Source organism: Thamnophis sirtalis, unplaced genomic scaffold (genome assembly GCF_051295495.1).
Source record: "Thamnophis sirtalis isolate CommonGarterSnake01/CBP01778 unplaced genomic scaffold, rThaSir2_p1.2 scaffold_10, whole genome shotgun sequence".
In the NCBI taxonomy this organism is placed as follows: Eukaryota; Metazoa; Chordata; class Lepidosauria; order Squamata; family Natricidae; genus Thamnophis; species Thamnophis sirtalis.
In genome coordinates, this window is record NW_028261390.1 from 19596602 (window position 1) to 19613700 (window position 17099).

At 40.2% G+C, this 17099-nt stretch overlaps 1 protein-coding gene across 1 annotated transcript in view; it reads right to left on the reverse strand.

The window, feature by feature from the left end:
* The window catches only part of SLC39A8 (solute carrier family 39 member 8), a 29415-nt gene extending 13384 nt beyond the window's left edge, over nucleotides 1-16031 (reverse strand). Inside the window, exons 1-3 of the mRNA XM_014065690.2 lie at nucleotides 15439-16031; nucleotides 5267-5432; nucleotides 1704-1873 (exon numbers count right to left, since the gene is read on the reverse strand). Coding sequence (XP_013921165.2) covers nucleotides 1704-1873; nucleotides 5267-5432; nucleotides 15439-15699 — 597 coding nt within the window. The 5' untranslated portion in view covers nucleotides 15700-16031. The remainder of the gene's footprint in view (nucleotides 1-1703; nucleotides 1874-5266; nucleotides 5433-15438) is intronic.
* Nucleotides 16032-17099: the final 1068 nt, after the last annotated feature.

Sequence of the window (17099 nt, forward strand, 5' to 3'; positions counted from 1 at the left end):
GAGGTCGCATAGGCAGCATATACTGTACGTGTGTGTGCAATTGGACCATTTCCCTCAAAAAGAGGTAAGGAATGTGGTGGGGGGTGGGCCCACCAAAACATCATTCTAGTACAGTGGTCGCTGCTCCCAGCGGCCACCGATATGCCTGTACTGGGCTGTTCCACCCAGAACCCACTACTGATGCATTTGATCCCTCCCTCAGGCTCAGTCTGGTCATCTCCTACATTAGGGGTGTCTAACTCCAGGCCTCCAGGCCGCATCCAGCCCGCAAGGTGCTTAGATCTGGCCCACAGGGCCACCCTGGAAACAGTGAGGGACTGGCCCGCAGTGCCTCTGCCAGCAAAAACAGGCTCCTGAGCTCCGTTTCCAGCTGCAACAGCCTCTTGCAACCCTATGCCAGCAAAAATGGAGCTCTGGAGGGCCACATGCAGATAGAGGGTTGCAGGAGGCAATTACAGCCAAAAGCCAGCCTCACAAGAGCCACAGAAGGCCCTTCCGAGCTTCATTTTCACTGGCAGAGGGTTGCAAGAGGCCATCACAGTCAAAAAAATGGAGCTCACGAGGCCGCAGCTGGCTCTCCCAAGCTCTGTTTTCACTGGCGGAGGTTTTCAGGAGGCCATTGCAGCTGAAAATGGAGCTCGGGAGGCAGAGCACTCAGGCACCCCCAACCCAAGGGACATTGAGCTGGCCATGCCCACCCCAGCCCCCCAAAGTCAAACACAACCCTGATGTGGCCCTCAATGAAATTGAGTTTGATACCTCTGTCCTACATGAACTCTGTTCATCCCACATGCTTAACCAGTTCAGCAACTAACCCAATTTTCCTTACCAGAGGTTTTGGCAGCACACATCATCATTTGAGGAATTAAAAAATTTCACTTCCTCTTTCCATAAAGCACCTGAACAATCCTATCAAAGCTTCATGACATCACCAACTCCTTTTTTATTAGTAGACAACCATAGACACGATTCAGTGACTGCACTTAATCATGTTTTCAAATAGTGTTCTATTTGCCTGGCCACTGCCAGTGGACATATAATATTAGCATGTGCTCCCACTTCCTGTCAGACTGGCAAGTCGTCTTTCTTAGTCATCTTTCTTAGTCATCTTGTACTTAATAGTACAAATCTAACATATCCCCCTAAAGGGGTTTATAATTGGAGTAAATGGGAAAGAAAGTGAATGACTACAAGGCTGTAACACTGAAAAACATCTTTCCGGATGCTCAGTCTTAAGAGAGAACATAGAATATAGTTAGATTCAAGGGTGGGCTGCTACAGGTGCGGCCTGGTTTGGGAGAACCCATAACTAACATTATGGCCGGCTCAGAGAACCTCCAAATCCCACACCTGGCTGGCCCTGCCCACCCTCCCCCACCCCGCCCCATCCAGGAGTCTCCACGTGGCACGTTTTGGATGCAAAGTAAGTGCAGGACCCATGTGGAGGCTCAAGAAGGGAGATAATGGGCCTCCTGGAAGTTCCAGGAGTCCAGAAACGGCCGGGAGAGGCAGTTTTGCCCTTCCAGAGGCTCACGGAAAACCTCCAGAGCCTGGGGAAGGCAAAAATGCCCCCCCCCATACAGGAGACAAACCTGGCCACACCCACTGTGGCCTGCCCACCCAGCAATGAGAGAAACCATTACTGAAATTTTGGAAGCCCATTCCCGGTTACATTCCCACCATTTTTGTCTTCCTTTCCTTACCTCTGGAATAAGTTGAAAAATTGCATTAGAGAAGAGCGTTCCAATGGCCAAACCTACGAAGTAGGTTAAAATCTTAGGGAAATAGTCCTTCTTTAAAAGAGGGGTTAAAACCAATCCAAGAAGTGACGCAAGGCTGATTATAGTGACAGAAAGGAACCCAAAGCCCCAAACTGTAAAGATAAAAAAAGAAGATACAGTAAAATATATATTAGTTGTATTAAACCAACCAAGTCCTTCTTGGTGATTCATTGGATAGGGAACTCAGTTTATCCATCTAGTTGAAAAACAGCTGAAGACCTAACATTCAAGATACAGTCAAGTCCAAGGATTTGCTGAGATTATTTGACTAAGAACAACATATAAATATAGGTGATGCAGGCAGTAAAAAAAACTGATTACCGTATTTTTCAGATCATAAGACGCAACGGTGTATAAGACACACCAAGATTTCGAAAACGTAAGCAAGGGGGAAAAAGTGTTTATTCTCCCCAGCCCCCAGGAGCACTCTGCAGGCTTCAGCAGGGCTGGAGGAAGGCAAAAAGACCTGTTATTGCAAAAAATAACCAATTTTTCACAAAATTGGGATGCAGGGGCAGGGCTTCAGGAGGCCAAAAATGGCTGTATTCAGTGTATAAGACACACCAACATTTCCATGCTCTTTTGGGGGGGAGGTGCGGCTTATATTCCAAAAAATACGGTAAATAAATGAATAATAAAATATGCTAAACTGCACAGAGCAACACACTAAAAATACTAAATATGGGATTTTTCATGTTTATGATCACCATTTCCATTCTTGAACCATAGATTGTCACAATAACTTCAAATTATTATTTTTTTCCTTTCCCTTGGCATTTCTCATTGTGCTACATTTCTCGTCAGCTAAAGTTATAGTAATTAGAAATAACAGAAGAACAATAAGGCAGAAAAATTGTGATCTGACTAAAATGTACCTGACAGATTCAACAGAAAGTTTTTTATTCTTTTTAACTGCTTTAACATTGCCATTTTTATTCATATCGTTGAAGAAAATAAAAAGAGAAAATAAATAAAAAGAAGAAACAAAAAAGGATGCAATGATATACAGATAGTCCTTGACTTAAAACTGTTCATTTAATGACCATTCAAAGTTACGAATCACTGAAAAAAGTGACTTAGGACCATTTTTCACACTTATGACAACATCCCCATCATCACATGATCAGAATTCAGATGCTTGGCAATTCACTCATATTTATGACATGTTCCAGCATCATGTGATCACTTTTTAACCTTTTGACAAGCAAAATCAAATGGGGAAACCAGATTCACTTGACTGTGTTACTAACTTAACAACCTCAGTGATTCACTTAACAACAGTGGCCAGAAAGGTCATAAAATGGAGGAAAACTCACTTATGTCTTACTGAGCAACAGAAATGTTGAGCTCAATTGTGCTCATAAGTTACCTGTAATATTTAGTAAGTTGGGACGAAAATTACAGAACTTGTACAGTTAGGGCTCAATCATTGTTGAAGAATTAACCATAAAAACAAAATACGTTGGTTTTTAACAATAAGGGAAAGGATTTTAGAGACCATTTTTAACGCCTGAGTGTCAAGCTCTCCATTATGTTGTTATTTAAAGACACTATTTTAAAAAAAGAAAAAGAAGTATCACTAAAAGCATTAGAGATGAATATGTAGTTTCTAACATCCCTTTTGTTGTATCCTGACTTATTTACAATATTTATAAATATGGTAAATTTCATGTATTTCTGATTTTACTTCTTTGGTCAACTCTTTTTTTCTCTTATAAACCATACTCTACATGCTTAAATTTTCCTTGCCTTTTGCCTTAATAAGAAGCAAGTTTGATTAAAAACCTAGATGTTGAAGGTCAAACTGGACAAGACTTTGTTACATTCCAGTTCCAAAAATATGTCAAAGCTGATGTTGACCAGGGATATTGCACCCACAGCCACAATAACAATTGGTATCACAACTGATATCTTCCAAACTTTTGCAATCTCTATTCATCTTTGCAATCTTTTCCACTTTCTTGTCTTCAACATTACTATCCATTGGAATGGCTACGTTAATAAATCAAACGTTGTTCTTTCCAATATCAATGGTGTCTGGTGTGTGTTATATTATGGGCATAAATTGGTATGAATTTAAAATTCCCTAACATTTTTACTTTGTCATGTGATTTTTATGTGTGATTTGATGTTTCCAATGATGTATATTGACGGTGAATCCATATTTTTAAACATAAATGCTAGTGTAATATCTTTTCCACACGATCATAACTATTTTTGTCATCTGGGTTATTTTGTTACATCCAGTTACTACATACTCAACTGTTTTAATTAGCCCAAATGGAATTTACTACTTGAGATCTTTTCTCATTTTGCTTTGATAATTTTGGTGCATAGCATTCTTCTTAGACAACCCCCCCCCCAACAATTGCTTCTGTTTCCTTATTTTAATGTAACTTTCTCAATAGTGCTATCCAATTTTCCTTCAATACCTTTCAGAAAATACCTGTACATACAGAGTGCTTTGGTATTTTCAAATATCATATTCAAGCTATTGCTTCTTATAGTCAAGTTTAAATTCCATTTCTATACATTGCCTTTCTTTCTGAGATTCTTTCGATAACTTTTCTTTATTTGTCTAGAATAGATGATTGTCCTCTGTGATTTGGTTTACTTGTAAAAGTCCTTACTCACTAGTCTTTCTTGAAAGAGATATAATCTATTGACATCATTACACACGGGAGGCACTATTTACAATTATCAATATTCTAGTTTGCTAGCTAAAACCATGTAGTTCCTTCTAAGTTCAAAGAAAATTCCTGTACTGTGCCAACTTTTATGCAATTAGTATTTAAGTTTAAAATGTTTTGCAAGAATGCCTTTCTAATAGTATCTGCTGAGAAGATACAAGACTTAGTCTTACATGTATTAGAAGCACAAGCAGATGATATTTGTCAACTAAGGGAGACAGCAACATTTTGTTATTTTCATAATATAAAATTTAATTTTGATCATTATTTGAGTTGATATAATAAAATTATTATGCAATATCCATTAGTGGCTCAGACACGGTAGTTCAGTGGCGAAGACACTGCGCTTGTCAATCAGAAAGATTGGCAGTTGAGTGGTTCGAATCCCTAGCACCGCGTAACGAAGTGAGCTCCCATTACTTGTCCCAGCTTCTGCAAACCTAGCTGTTCGAAAGCATTAAAAATGCAAGTAGAAAAATAGGGACCACCTTTGGTGGGAAGGTAACAGCATTCCGTGCGCCTTGGGCATTTAGTCGTGCCGGCCATATGACCACGGAGACGTCTTCAAACAGCGCTGGCTCTTCAGCTTTGAAACAGAGATGAGCACTGCCCCCTAGAGTCCAGAACAACTAGCACGTATGTGTGAGGGAAACCTTTACCTTTATGTATCAGTTAGTGGTGAAAACTGGCAACCAACATTATACCATTGTAGGTATAAAAACATTGATAATTTTTGAAGTACATAACTAGAAAAAATAATCCGCTAACTAAACTAGATTCTAAATGGAGACTTACCTTCTGTAGGAGATGGCTTGGAACTACCTTTGGAAAGAGATTTTTCACAGGGGTGAAAAATCACTTGTTGTAAGACAGCAGGGCATATTGTAGAGAAGGTGGATTCCATTATCCTGGTCCTGTTTGATATTCCATACAGAGAAAAAATATCTTCGGAAGACATGCACTAAAAGAGAATTTTAAAAAAAAACCTATTAGTTTGACAAAGAAAATGAATGCACACAGCAGAGAAATGTAAAACATTTTAGATTTGATTGTCAACAACTGCATAAAAGATTACCTTTAGAATGGCATCTGAGGAGAAAATTCTTGTTATATTTCTCAGTATCCTTCTGAAAGGATCTAGGAACCTTGGCAAGCTCAATTTTATTTTAATTATAACTTTGAAAGTGAATCATAAATATTTGCAAGGCAAACTTTCCTTGACTTGACCCACCCTACGGCCTCTAAATTCTCAATGCAGGAATCTCAACCATACATTTTCCCATGTATTATTAATTTTTGTCCATTAATTCATTCTAGTTGTACACCGCTCAATGTAGAATGAGTCATGTTACCCGTTTGCTGCTTGCTCCTATGCAGAAAACCATGGCACAGTTTGAAAGGTGCACTTCATCATGATCACATCACAACCCCATGAAGTCACAGGAGGTCATGTTGCAGGCTAAGGCTGCTACAGTTTGGATTCCAAACAAGAAATGGATCTTAAAAGCTAGACTGATTGTAATTAGCAAAGCTGTGTTAATCAATTCCACATACTTACACAGAGATCTGCCATGGTGGGTGAAAGTGGCAGGTGAAGTGAGCCATCACAAGTCCATTTGTAGTGGGTTGCCTACTGCCATACACCTCCCAACGGCCGTGACCCGTCAAAAGCGCGGACGACAAAAGCGCGATCGACAAAAGCGCGCCTTTGACGTCATCACAGTGCGACGAAAAAGATCGAAAAATTCAAATAAAAATTAATAAAAATTAAATTAAAGCAAGCCGATTCACATAAAGGTAAGGGTTAGGTTTAGGGTTAGGGTTAGGGTTAGGGTTAGCTTTAGAGCGTTAGCGTTAGCGTTAGGGTTAGGTTAAGGGTTAGCGTTAGGTTTTTCGTTACTTTAACGGTTAGGTTTAGGGTTAGGTTTAGGGTTAGGTTAAGAGTTAGGTTTAGGGTTAGGTTTGGGGGGGTTAGGGGAAGGTTTTAGCTTTATTTTTACATTTTTTCGAACTTTTTTGTCGCGCTATGATGACGTCACAGCGCGCTTTTGTCGAGCGCGATTTTGTCCTACGCGCTTTTGTGGTGGAACCCCCAACGGCTGATAAGATCCCACAGGGTGGGCCTCCTTCGGATACCGTCAGCCGGACAGTGTCGGCTGGCGGGCCCCCGGAAGAGAACCTTCTCTGTGGCTGCTCCGACCCTGTGGAATCAGCTACCCACAGAAGTCCCGACCTTACCCACTCTCATGGCCTTCAGGAAAGCCGTTAAAACCTGGCTGTTCTGGCAGGCCTGGGGCTGTTGACCTTAGTGTTAAGGTCCAGCCCCGATTAGAACGTATGTGTGTTGTGAATTTTAAACTATTTTTTACTTATTTTGCTTTTCTTTTTTCTTTTCTCGTTGTAAGCCGCCCGGAGTCCTCCGGGATTGGGCGGCCTATAAATTTAATAAATGAAATGAAATGAAATGTTGGCCACGTTATATAGCCTCCAATCCCTCCCTTTTCCCCTAGTGAGGTTCCTTAGATAGTTTTTTAGGGAAAATAAATCAGGGAATGGCTGCATGCTTTCAGCAAAGGAAGGTTATCTATTACCTACAATTGGTATACCTCTAAGTATAAGGCAAAAGCAGCAAATAATTATCCAGTTGGGGTCAGATCCAAAAGCCAACCTATCATTAGGTTTGCACAAAGCAAAGAGAGTGTCGTCTTTGGAGATTCTTCATAATCCAAATCAAGGTTGTCCCAAAGATGCTTTTTCAAAAGGCAACTGGATTTTGTTTTTCCTTAAAGATGTTTCGTTTCTTGGATGAGAAACAAAACATCTTCAAGGAAAAACAAAGTCCAGTTGCCTTTTGAAAAAGCGCCTTTGGAATAGAATAGAATAGGGTACACTTGCAATTGGAGAACATTTTTTTCCACCCAGCCCCAATTGGTCCCTTACAGTTACAGAGGTCCAGTATTTATAATGGTTCCAAGCAGGGTAGGTTCTAGCTGGTGTTACTGCCAGTTTGCTCGGGCGTGCGTGCTGGATGCATGCTGTGTGCACATGCACAGTTCAATGGAAATTGTTCTGCACATGCACAGAACTCCAAAAACTGATGGCAGTGGCTGCGACTGGGGAACCGGTTCAGGGGCGTGGCCAGCCTGGGTTGCTGCTGGTTCTGTGACCCAGGCTGGCATAACACTACTGGTTCAGCCGAACCGGACCAAACTGGTAGGAACCCACCTCTGGTTCCAAGGTGCATTTAAACTTCCTTGTGGCTGCCATTGTTCTAGAGATTTCAGACTGAAATCACACAAGGACATAGTTCATCAGCCTTAGGATATAGAATAGAATGGAATAACAGAGTTGGAAGGGACCTTGGAGGTCTTCTAGTCCAACCCCTTGCTTAGGCAGGAAACCCTACACCACTTCAGACAAATGGTTATCCAACATCTTCTTAAAAACTTCCAGTGTTGGAGCATTCACGACTTCTGGAAGCAAGTTGTTCCACTGATTAATTGTTCTAACTGTCAGGAAATTTCTCCTCAGTTCTAAATTGCTTCTCTCCTGGATTAGTTTCCATCCATTGCTTCTTGTCCTACCCTCAGGTGCTTTGGAGAATAGCTTGACCCCCCACTTCTTTGTGGCAGCCCCTGAGATATTGGGTAACTGCTATCATGTCTCCCCTAGTCCTTCTTTTCATTAAAATAGACATAACCAGTTCCTGCAACCATTCTTCATATGTTTTAGCCTCCAGTCTTCTAATCATCTTTGTTGCTTTTCTCACATTCTTTCTAGAGTCTCCACATATTATTTACATTGTGGCGACCAAAACTGAATACAGGATTCCAAGTGTGGCCTTACCAAGGCATTATAAAGTGGTATTAACACTTCACCTGATCTTGATTCTATCCACTAAATAAAGTCAGTGTCTGTGGGGGTTTTTTGCTGGGGGGGGGAGAATGAGGGAGAGACTATTTTAACTAAGCAAAGTTTTGTGGGCTGGTTGAAAGTGCAGTTCATTCACAATTCAGGTCATCTCTCTCTTTTCTTTCATTCCTGTGTTTAGGAGATACTTTTGCACAGTAGGCAAGCAGATCAACAAACTGAACGACTTTCACTGGATCAACACTTTCAAAAGGACATGAATGAGAAAGGGGTATAATTAAGTGATATATAGAAGTGCATTCCAATGTTTGCTTGACCTGGGAATAAAATCGGTAATTGAAATCCTGAACATTTCTGCTCCTAATATTTTATAAATATGTTGTATTTCTGGAGACCAGATGTCATTAAAATGTGCTTGAATTCTGTTATGCTTTGTCCTTTTTTGTTATACAGTTTCGAACAGGTTGTGTTAATACTATGGATGGTTTTGTTCTGAAGCTTTATGAAACAAACTAATACTTTCCCCTGCAAAACTTGAATTGCTACATATTTATACTATGAAATCCTATAATCATTCAATTATAATTTGAAAGCATGCTGGTAACAGTTATTTAATCTCTGAAAGAATATGTGGCAAAATGGACTTGTTTGGTTAGAGAAAGGCAATATCTACATTTATTGGTGACTAGAAACCCCTTATGGAATTTTGGCATAAGAAGAGAAAAGCATCAAGTTTTATGATTTTGATTATTAGAGAAGGTAGATTAGAGAAGAGAATCATGAAATAACTTTAGAGAAAGAGAGGTTAAACTATCATTGTACTTATAACTACTGAAAGATTGGATGCCATTTCTTTATTTTATTTTTTTCTTCTACTTAATTTTCTGTTTGCATGTTTAGGTTTTTCTTTTATTTCTCTCATTTTCTTCTTTGTCATTCTATTTTAGTTTGAATTAATTCTTATTGTTGTTGTTAAAACTTTCAGCAAAATTATGTATATTTTTAAAAAATGAAACAAGCCTGGAATGATGGATAAATTCTTTCTGCCATTACTCCAAAGGTAATTGTCAGGGCATGACTAGGTGCCAAAGCAATATATATTTCAATGTTTGTGCCCTGCCAATCTAGTTATTGTGCAAGGTAATTGCCTGACCTTTGACCACAGTGGCACCTGAAGTCAGTAAACACTACTTATGATGGGAATACAGTAGAGAGTTTTTCCAAGGAAATCACTCAGATGCACTTCAGCTCTGCATCTGAAATTGACTCAAAGCAAACTGAGCCAAAACTCTGCAAAACTCTTCCTGGTTAATTACTGATTAACACCTATAAATTCTGTGTTGACTCTCCTCCTGCACTTCTTGAATTCCTTCTAATGTGTTTGGATCTGGTGAATTAATTAATTAATCAGAATAGAGCTGGAAGGAACTTTTGAGGTCTTCTAGTCCAACCCCCAACCCCCGTTCAAGCGGAAGACCCTATACCATTTGAGACAAGTGACTGCCCAGTCTCTTCTTAAAAATCTCCAGTGAGGAAGCACCCACAACTTCTGTAGGCAAATAATTGACAAATTATTTCGTTAATAAATGTGTATTTCATTGGCAGAGGAATACCATTACATTTTACTCAATACAGTACTCCTCAACTTACAACCAGTCACTTTGTGACCATTCAAAGGTACGATAGACCCCCCCCAAAAAAACGTATTTATAACCCAGATTCAAAATTCTGATGACTTCACCCTTCTCTGCAGTTATGTGATTTCATTTTAGGCACTCAGCAACTGGCCCACATTTAACACTGTTTTCAGTGTCACACAGTTATGTGACTGTAATTTACAACATTTATACCAGTAACTGGTATTTCCTTCCAGTTTCTGGGAAATTGCAGTTTCACGTAACAACCATGGTGTTTGCATTATAACCTCAACGTTTGCTTTACAAGTGCTATGTTTTCTTAACAATCACCACAAAAAAAGTTGAAGGATCAGGCATGGTTACATAATGATCCACTTAACTTATGACTGGCACAACTGAGAACCTTAATTTCAGGGTCAATTATGGTCAATAGTTGAGGACTACCTACAGGGCGGGGCATAACCTTTTCCTAGGGGGTCACAGCAACACTTGTAATAACAACACAAATAATTCATACACCATTCGAAAGCCCATCAAAAACTGAGTTTATTGACACGATTTAATAGTCAGTATGACCACCATTAGCCCTTCGAACAGCATTCAAACGAGGTGGATAAGAACACAACAAATCTTCAAACAGTTCCGTTCGATTTTCCAGATTTTTCAACACAGTTTCCAAATTCATTCTCAAAGTTTCAACCGAAACAAATTTAACATTTAATAGCTCATTCAATTCAGTTTTTTATGGGCTTTAAAATGAGGTGTCGCGGAAGTTGTAAACTGCTGTCGATCTTGCTGTGACCCCCTAGGAAAAGGTTATGCCCCGCCCTCTGGAAAATCTGGAAAATCGAACGGAACTGTTTGAAGATTTGTTGTGTTCTTATCCACCTCGTTTGAATGCTGTTCGAAGGGCTAATGGTGGTCATACTGACTATTAAATCGTGTCAATAAACTCAGTTTTTGATGGGCTTTCGAATGGTGTATGAATTATTTGTGTTGTTATTACAAGTGTTGCTGTGACCCCCTAGGAAAAGGTTATGCCCCGCCCTGTATAGACTTTCATTGACCGCTATTCTAATGACACACTGTACTTAATTATATAACAGTTTTATTGTCATTAAATATATGCCTATAAATTGCATTTTTGTATGTTATTGTGATGTTACCAAAATAAAAAAAAATAAAACAAATAAAACTGGATCATATTCCATAGTCTATCAAACAGTGGTGTATAAATAATACAAAAATAACAAGAACAATGTCATATTTACTTCTTCATATAAAGGGAGGTATAAATAAGCTATTTTTATGAATCATCTGGCTTATACATTAACTCTATTGAAGTATGTTTGTGTCCAATCACACTTGGCCAATAAAGAATTATATTCTATTTACATATGCACCAACTATCTTTGTAATTTTCCAAAGAGTATTTAAAAACCATGCTAACAAAGCAGCTATTACCAAGATTACAATAAATATTTTCTTTCAATCACTATTTAATGTAGGGACAGATCAGATAAGACAGATTTATGAATTTATGGTATTTGCTAGAGTTTATATTATATGTATGAAGCAAACACTGCCCTTTTACTCCTTCCTTGTTTGCATCATTTCTATTGTTATGGTAAGTATTCTGTTGTTGTTTTTTATTGTTGTGAGCTGCACTGATATTTATATTGAAGGGGAAAACTAATGGATAAATAGCATTTATAACTTAATTATAGAAACCCAAGTGGAAAGTTGTACATATTATTTTTGGATGGTCTAATAAAAAGAAAAATCGATAGAAATACCACATGTTGTTGTTGTATAACAAAGGGTGATATGATTAAAAGCAATGGTGGGTTCCTAGCAGTTTGGACCGGTTTGGCCGAACCGGTAGTGGTTTGGTGGCCTGGGTTACTGGAACTGGCAGCGACCTAGGCCTGCCACACCCCCAAACCAGTTCTCCGGATGGTGCCATAGGCGCCACCATCTTGTTTTTCAGTTCTGGGCATGTGCAGAACAATTTTAATTGCACTGCACATGCGCGCATAGCACAAATACGAGCGAACCGGCAGTAGGACCTGCTGGAACCCACTCCTGATTAAAAACTAAAATAAGTGATAGAAATACGAGAAGGGGGAATATTAGTGTATACATTTTTATATAACAAAATGAAATAACAAGATAAATGTGGAATGATTGAACAATGATAGGCTGTAACCTAAGATAAATGTATAGTATTACTAAAAATACATACGTTGACTGAATGTAATAATTATGATTAACTTTAATAGTTTTATTTGCATTACAATGTATGACACTCAGGTGCCACACTGTTCACGCATTGATTTGAGATATTTATAAAAAATAAAGAAATAAAAGACTTGGGGGGAAATGAAAGAAGTACCACATGAAAAAAGTCTAACATTTTATTCTTTGCAATGCAATGCATTTTACCAATACAGCTCACCTATCCATTATGCTAACAGGTCAAGCTTAGATTGAGCCTATCACAAAGAGACAGACTAAAAAGCTGAAATAGCTTTCTGCCCCATGTGGTGAAAACTAGCTTGTATTAAGTCATTGCTGTTGCTTGGTGTTAGTTTCTGGGTGTTCCTCCTGGACCAATAGCAGTTTGGGTTGATTATTGCATGCCTGGTGTTTATTTCCAAAATGAATGTGGGCCTTGATTATTTCTACACAGAAACCTTTCACAACAGGTGTTCTCTGGCTTTCTTCTCCTCCCTACTTTTCTTGCCTGCTAACACCTCTTTTGGTACGGAAGAGGCTATGCTGTATACAAAATGCTGTGATATCTCAATGCATAATATGTAAATAACAGCCAGATATATACATTTCATTTCTTCCAGAATTTTGGGACTACAACTCTCTTCGTCCACCCTGCAGACTAAAGAGGACAAGCAAAATTTGGTGAGGGAGATATGAGTGATATGTGCGTGTTTGGGGAGGTGGGGGCAAGATGAGAAGATTGGTTTACATTCTAAATCAGTGTTTCTCAACCTTGGCCACTTGAAGATGTCCGGACTTCAACTCCCAGAATTTATTTATCAGCACAAATAAAAACACAAATATAACAAAAGGCAACAGTAAAAAATATTGGGTTTCTGTCGTGATGGACTCTTGTGACGAGCCGATTGACAGATGTTGGAAGCAGTTAGCTTCCTCCCATAATTGGGGCTTACCAGGGGTTGTGACACTAATATATACCTTCTTCCCTGGCTTCAGCTGATAAGGAGGAGACCTGTGGCTTGATGGCTAAGACGTTTGCCTAAGATGCAATACAGCACAGGTTCGAATCCCAGTAAGGGTATGGCTAGCTGATGAGAGCTAAATAGCTTGAAATAGATCTATACTAGTCTCCCTGAGGTTTTCGCGGGTGTTAGTATGTAGGTCTCTAGTTGTTCGGGTTTTCTCCCGCGTAGAATTGGAGATGTCTTGGCGACGTTTCGACGAAGTCTCATTCGTCATCTTCAGGCTACTTCAGGCTACTTCAGGCTTGGAGTTTCCAGGAAGAAACAGCCGAGATCTCACATTACTCCTGGAAACTCCAAGCCTGAAGTAGCCTGAAGTAGTCTGAAGATGACGAATGAGACTTTGTCGAAACGTCGCCAAGACATCTCCAATTCTACACGGGAGAAAACCCGAACAACTAGACACACACACACACACACACACACACACACACACACACACACATATATATATATACACACACACACACACACACACATACATACATACATATATACATACATACATATACACACACACATACATACCTACATACATACATTGCTAACTCCATAATGAGCTACAATTTGTGTGTGATTCCTTTTCATATCTTATTGATTGAAGAAAGTAAATGTCACCACTGTCCATAACTGTACATCTCTCCGTGGATACATGTGGCTGTTTGCACTGGTTCTAAACTTTGCTTTTATTCTGAAAAAAGATCACTTCATTTAAAAAGCTATACTTTTTTTTCTTCCACTAGTTACTCAATATTTTCACAAAATCCAGGAAAAGAAGGACAGATTAGCTGCACCCTATATTGTAACAGATAGCATTAGAAGTTGTCTGTACTAAAGCATGTTTAGTTATTGTATATACAATATTTAACACTGAAGATACAACTTTGTCTTCCTAAATCTAACATTCTCCAGTTTCGATGATTCACACCACTAGCTGTGTAAATTCTCAGAGTTGCAATCCAATAGAGGACACAACTATATTCAGATATAATTCCTGCCCCAAACCAAGCACCAAAAATAACAGAACTCACCCTGAAAGTAAACACACTACCCATAATTCAACGTGCAATTTATATATTGAATTGAGAATATGAAACATTGCATTGCACATATACACATATATACCCCTTATGAGCCAAGATACCCTGGGTAAAAAAAATACCCAAGATATATAACAAGACTGGCTATATGGCTTGTTGTTGTTATTGTTGTTAACAATATGGGTTGTTAACTGCTTGCAGTCCAGTGATCCTCAGCAAAACATACTTGCTATGGTTGCTACTAAGATTTCCACCATCAAAAGTCCTTCTGGTTCTATGGTACAACATTCTGCCATTGAAATGACTACTAAAGTTAGGTAAAGGTTCCGCTTGCACATATGTGCTAGTCGTTCTGGACTCTAGGGAGTGGTGCTCATCTCTGTTTCAAAGCCGAAGAGCCAGCGCTGCCCAAAGACATCACCGTGGTCATGTGGCCAGCATGACTAAACGCTGAAGGTGCACAGAACGCTGTTACCTTCCCACCAAAGGTAGTTCCTATTTTTCTACTTGCATTTTTACATGCTTTAGAACTGCTAGGTTGGCAGAAGCTGGGACAAGTAACAGGAGCTCACTCCATTATGGTGCTAGGGATTCGAACCACCAAACTGCTCACCTTTCTCATCGACAAGCTCAGTGTCTCAGCCACTGAGCCAACCACGTCCCTCCGCTAAAGTTAGAGCTGCAATAAAATGAGCCGGTGCTGTCAGTGGCTCTTGCCAGTTCTTCTTCCCAACCACAGAGTGGAGGACGGGAGGGAAGTAAGAACAAAATACTGAAAATCAGGGGTGTCCAAACTTGGGAACTTTTAAGACTTGTGGACTTCAACTCCCAGAATTCCCCAGCCAGCATGGCTGGCTGGGGAATTCTGGGAGTTGAAGTCCATAAGTCTTAAAGTTCCCAAGTTTGGACACCCCTGCTGTAAATGGAGAGAGCTATGAAAAGTCTACTTTCCGCCTTATCTGTAGCCTTTGACCTTTTCAGCGTTGACTAAAATTCTTAAAAAGGAAAAAAACCGAATAAATCCCTAAGGAAAAAACAAATCGAGACTTTGGGCCCCTATTTCGCTCCCTCTTCCCTAAACTTAGAAGCAGAAACCGAGAAGGCTGGGTGGAGTTTTCTAGCGCTAGGGATGCAGGGCAAAGGGCGGGATGTCTCCATACCTGGTTGTAGCGCAGATGCGCCAGCGATCCGGGGGCCACGAACTCGCTCAGTTTCTGCCGGGCGCCCAACTTCTGCAGCAACTGGCCCATCTGCTCGCTCGAGAGGCTCCGGTTCCCTCCGAAGACGGCGAAGAGATCCTGGGCGAATTGCCCTCCGACCGATGCCGACGCTGCTGCTTCTTGGGCGCCGGTAGAAAGGAAGACGCCAAGGGCCAAAGCCGAGACGGCGGCCAGGAGCGTCCGAGCCACGAGGGGAGACATCGCCGGCAAGCGCCAAGAGGCGAGCGAGAAGGGAAGACGAAGCGCGGAGCAGTGAAACCAACTAGCCGGAGAAGGCGCCGTGCCTTTGGGGCGGGCTGCAAGCGGGACTCAGCCTTCCTCGGGCACTCAGACGTCGGCACTGCTGCAGGTGGAAGCCGTTTTCTTCCCTCCCTCTTGGGCAGGGACAAGGGCCCTTCCCCGGACGTTCCCCAAATCCTATCCCGGAAGGGTGTTAGATAGGCAGGAGAAGCTGGCTCAGCCCAAAAAGACCTTCTCTTCAGTCCCGAGGATGACAGGTGCACGAAGCTCTTCCTGTAACAGGAGGGGTGGGGGGGAGACAAGGGCAGAGAAGGTGTCAGAAACTGTCTTAATCCCAATCCTACAAAGTCCCTTCTTCCAACTCTGTTAATCTGTATCTATCTGTTGCTCATAAAGGGCACATTGGACTACAGCTCCCACGATCTCCGAATTGCTTACCCAACCAGGAGGGCAATATTGTCATCAGGTTAAGAAGCACTGCGTTGTTCTAATATATTTTTATTATTATTATTCTATCCCTCTGTTAATGCAACCAAGGATTGCATTGGCTTTTTTTGCCTACTGCTGCACAATGCTGGCTCATATTTAAGTGATTGTTCACTAAGACTCCAAGATCCCTCTCACAATTAATGCTATTGAGCCAGGTTTCATCTAATCTGTACTTGTACATTTGGCTTTTCTTGCCTAAGTTCCAAACCTTCCTTTTTTTCTCTACATTGGATTTTATATTCAAAAGGACCAGCGTTCAAGTCTGTTGAGATCCATCTGGATCTTAAGCCTGTTTTCTGGGGTATTGGCTATTCCTGCCAGCTCTACAAATTTAATGAATTCTTTTTCTATTCTCTCTTCATTGTTTATGAAGATGTTGAAGAGTACTGGGCCTAAACCAGAACTTTGGGGCATCTCACTGCTTACTTCCCTCTAAATGTAATTCTATTACATCTGTATATTCCATTAACTCTGTTGTTATTGCTGTTTTTATACTTTATTCATTAAACATGAAACTCAACTGAACATTCAAAAATGCATCACAAATACCATTGTCTGGTGCTAATGATTGATACGGGTTGCTGCCAGTGTCCTAGGTATCAACCAACTACTACTACATCATCATCATCATCATCATTAATATTATTAATTTGAAATTCAGCACTGCCAGTAATAAAGGAAAAAGTCATTTCCCAAATCAGGCCATAGTTCCATTTACTCTATATTAACTGGCACACCTATTGAACGTCAGACATACTGTATCTCTTTCTTAACTGTCCCAGAAACTGAAATCTGGCATATAAAGAATAAGACTATTATTGAGCAATTCTATTTCCTATTGAGCTGGGCTAAGATCACCTTCTGTTTGATAA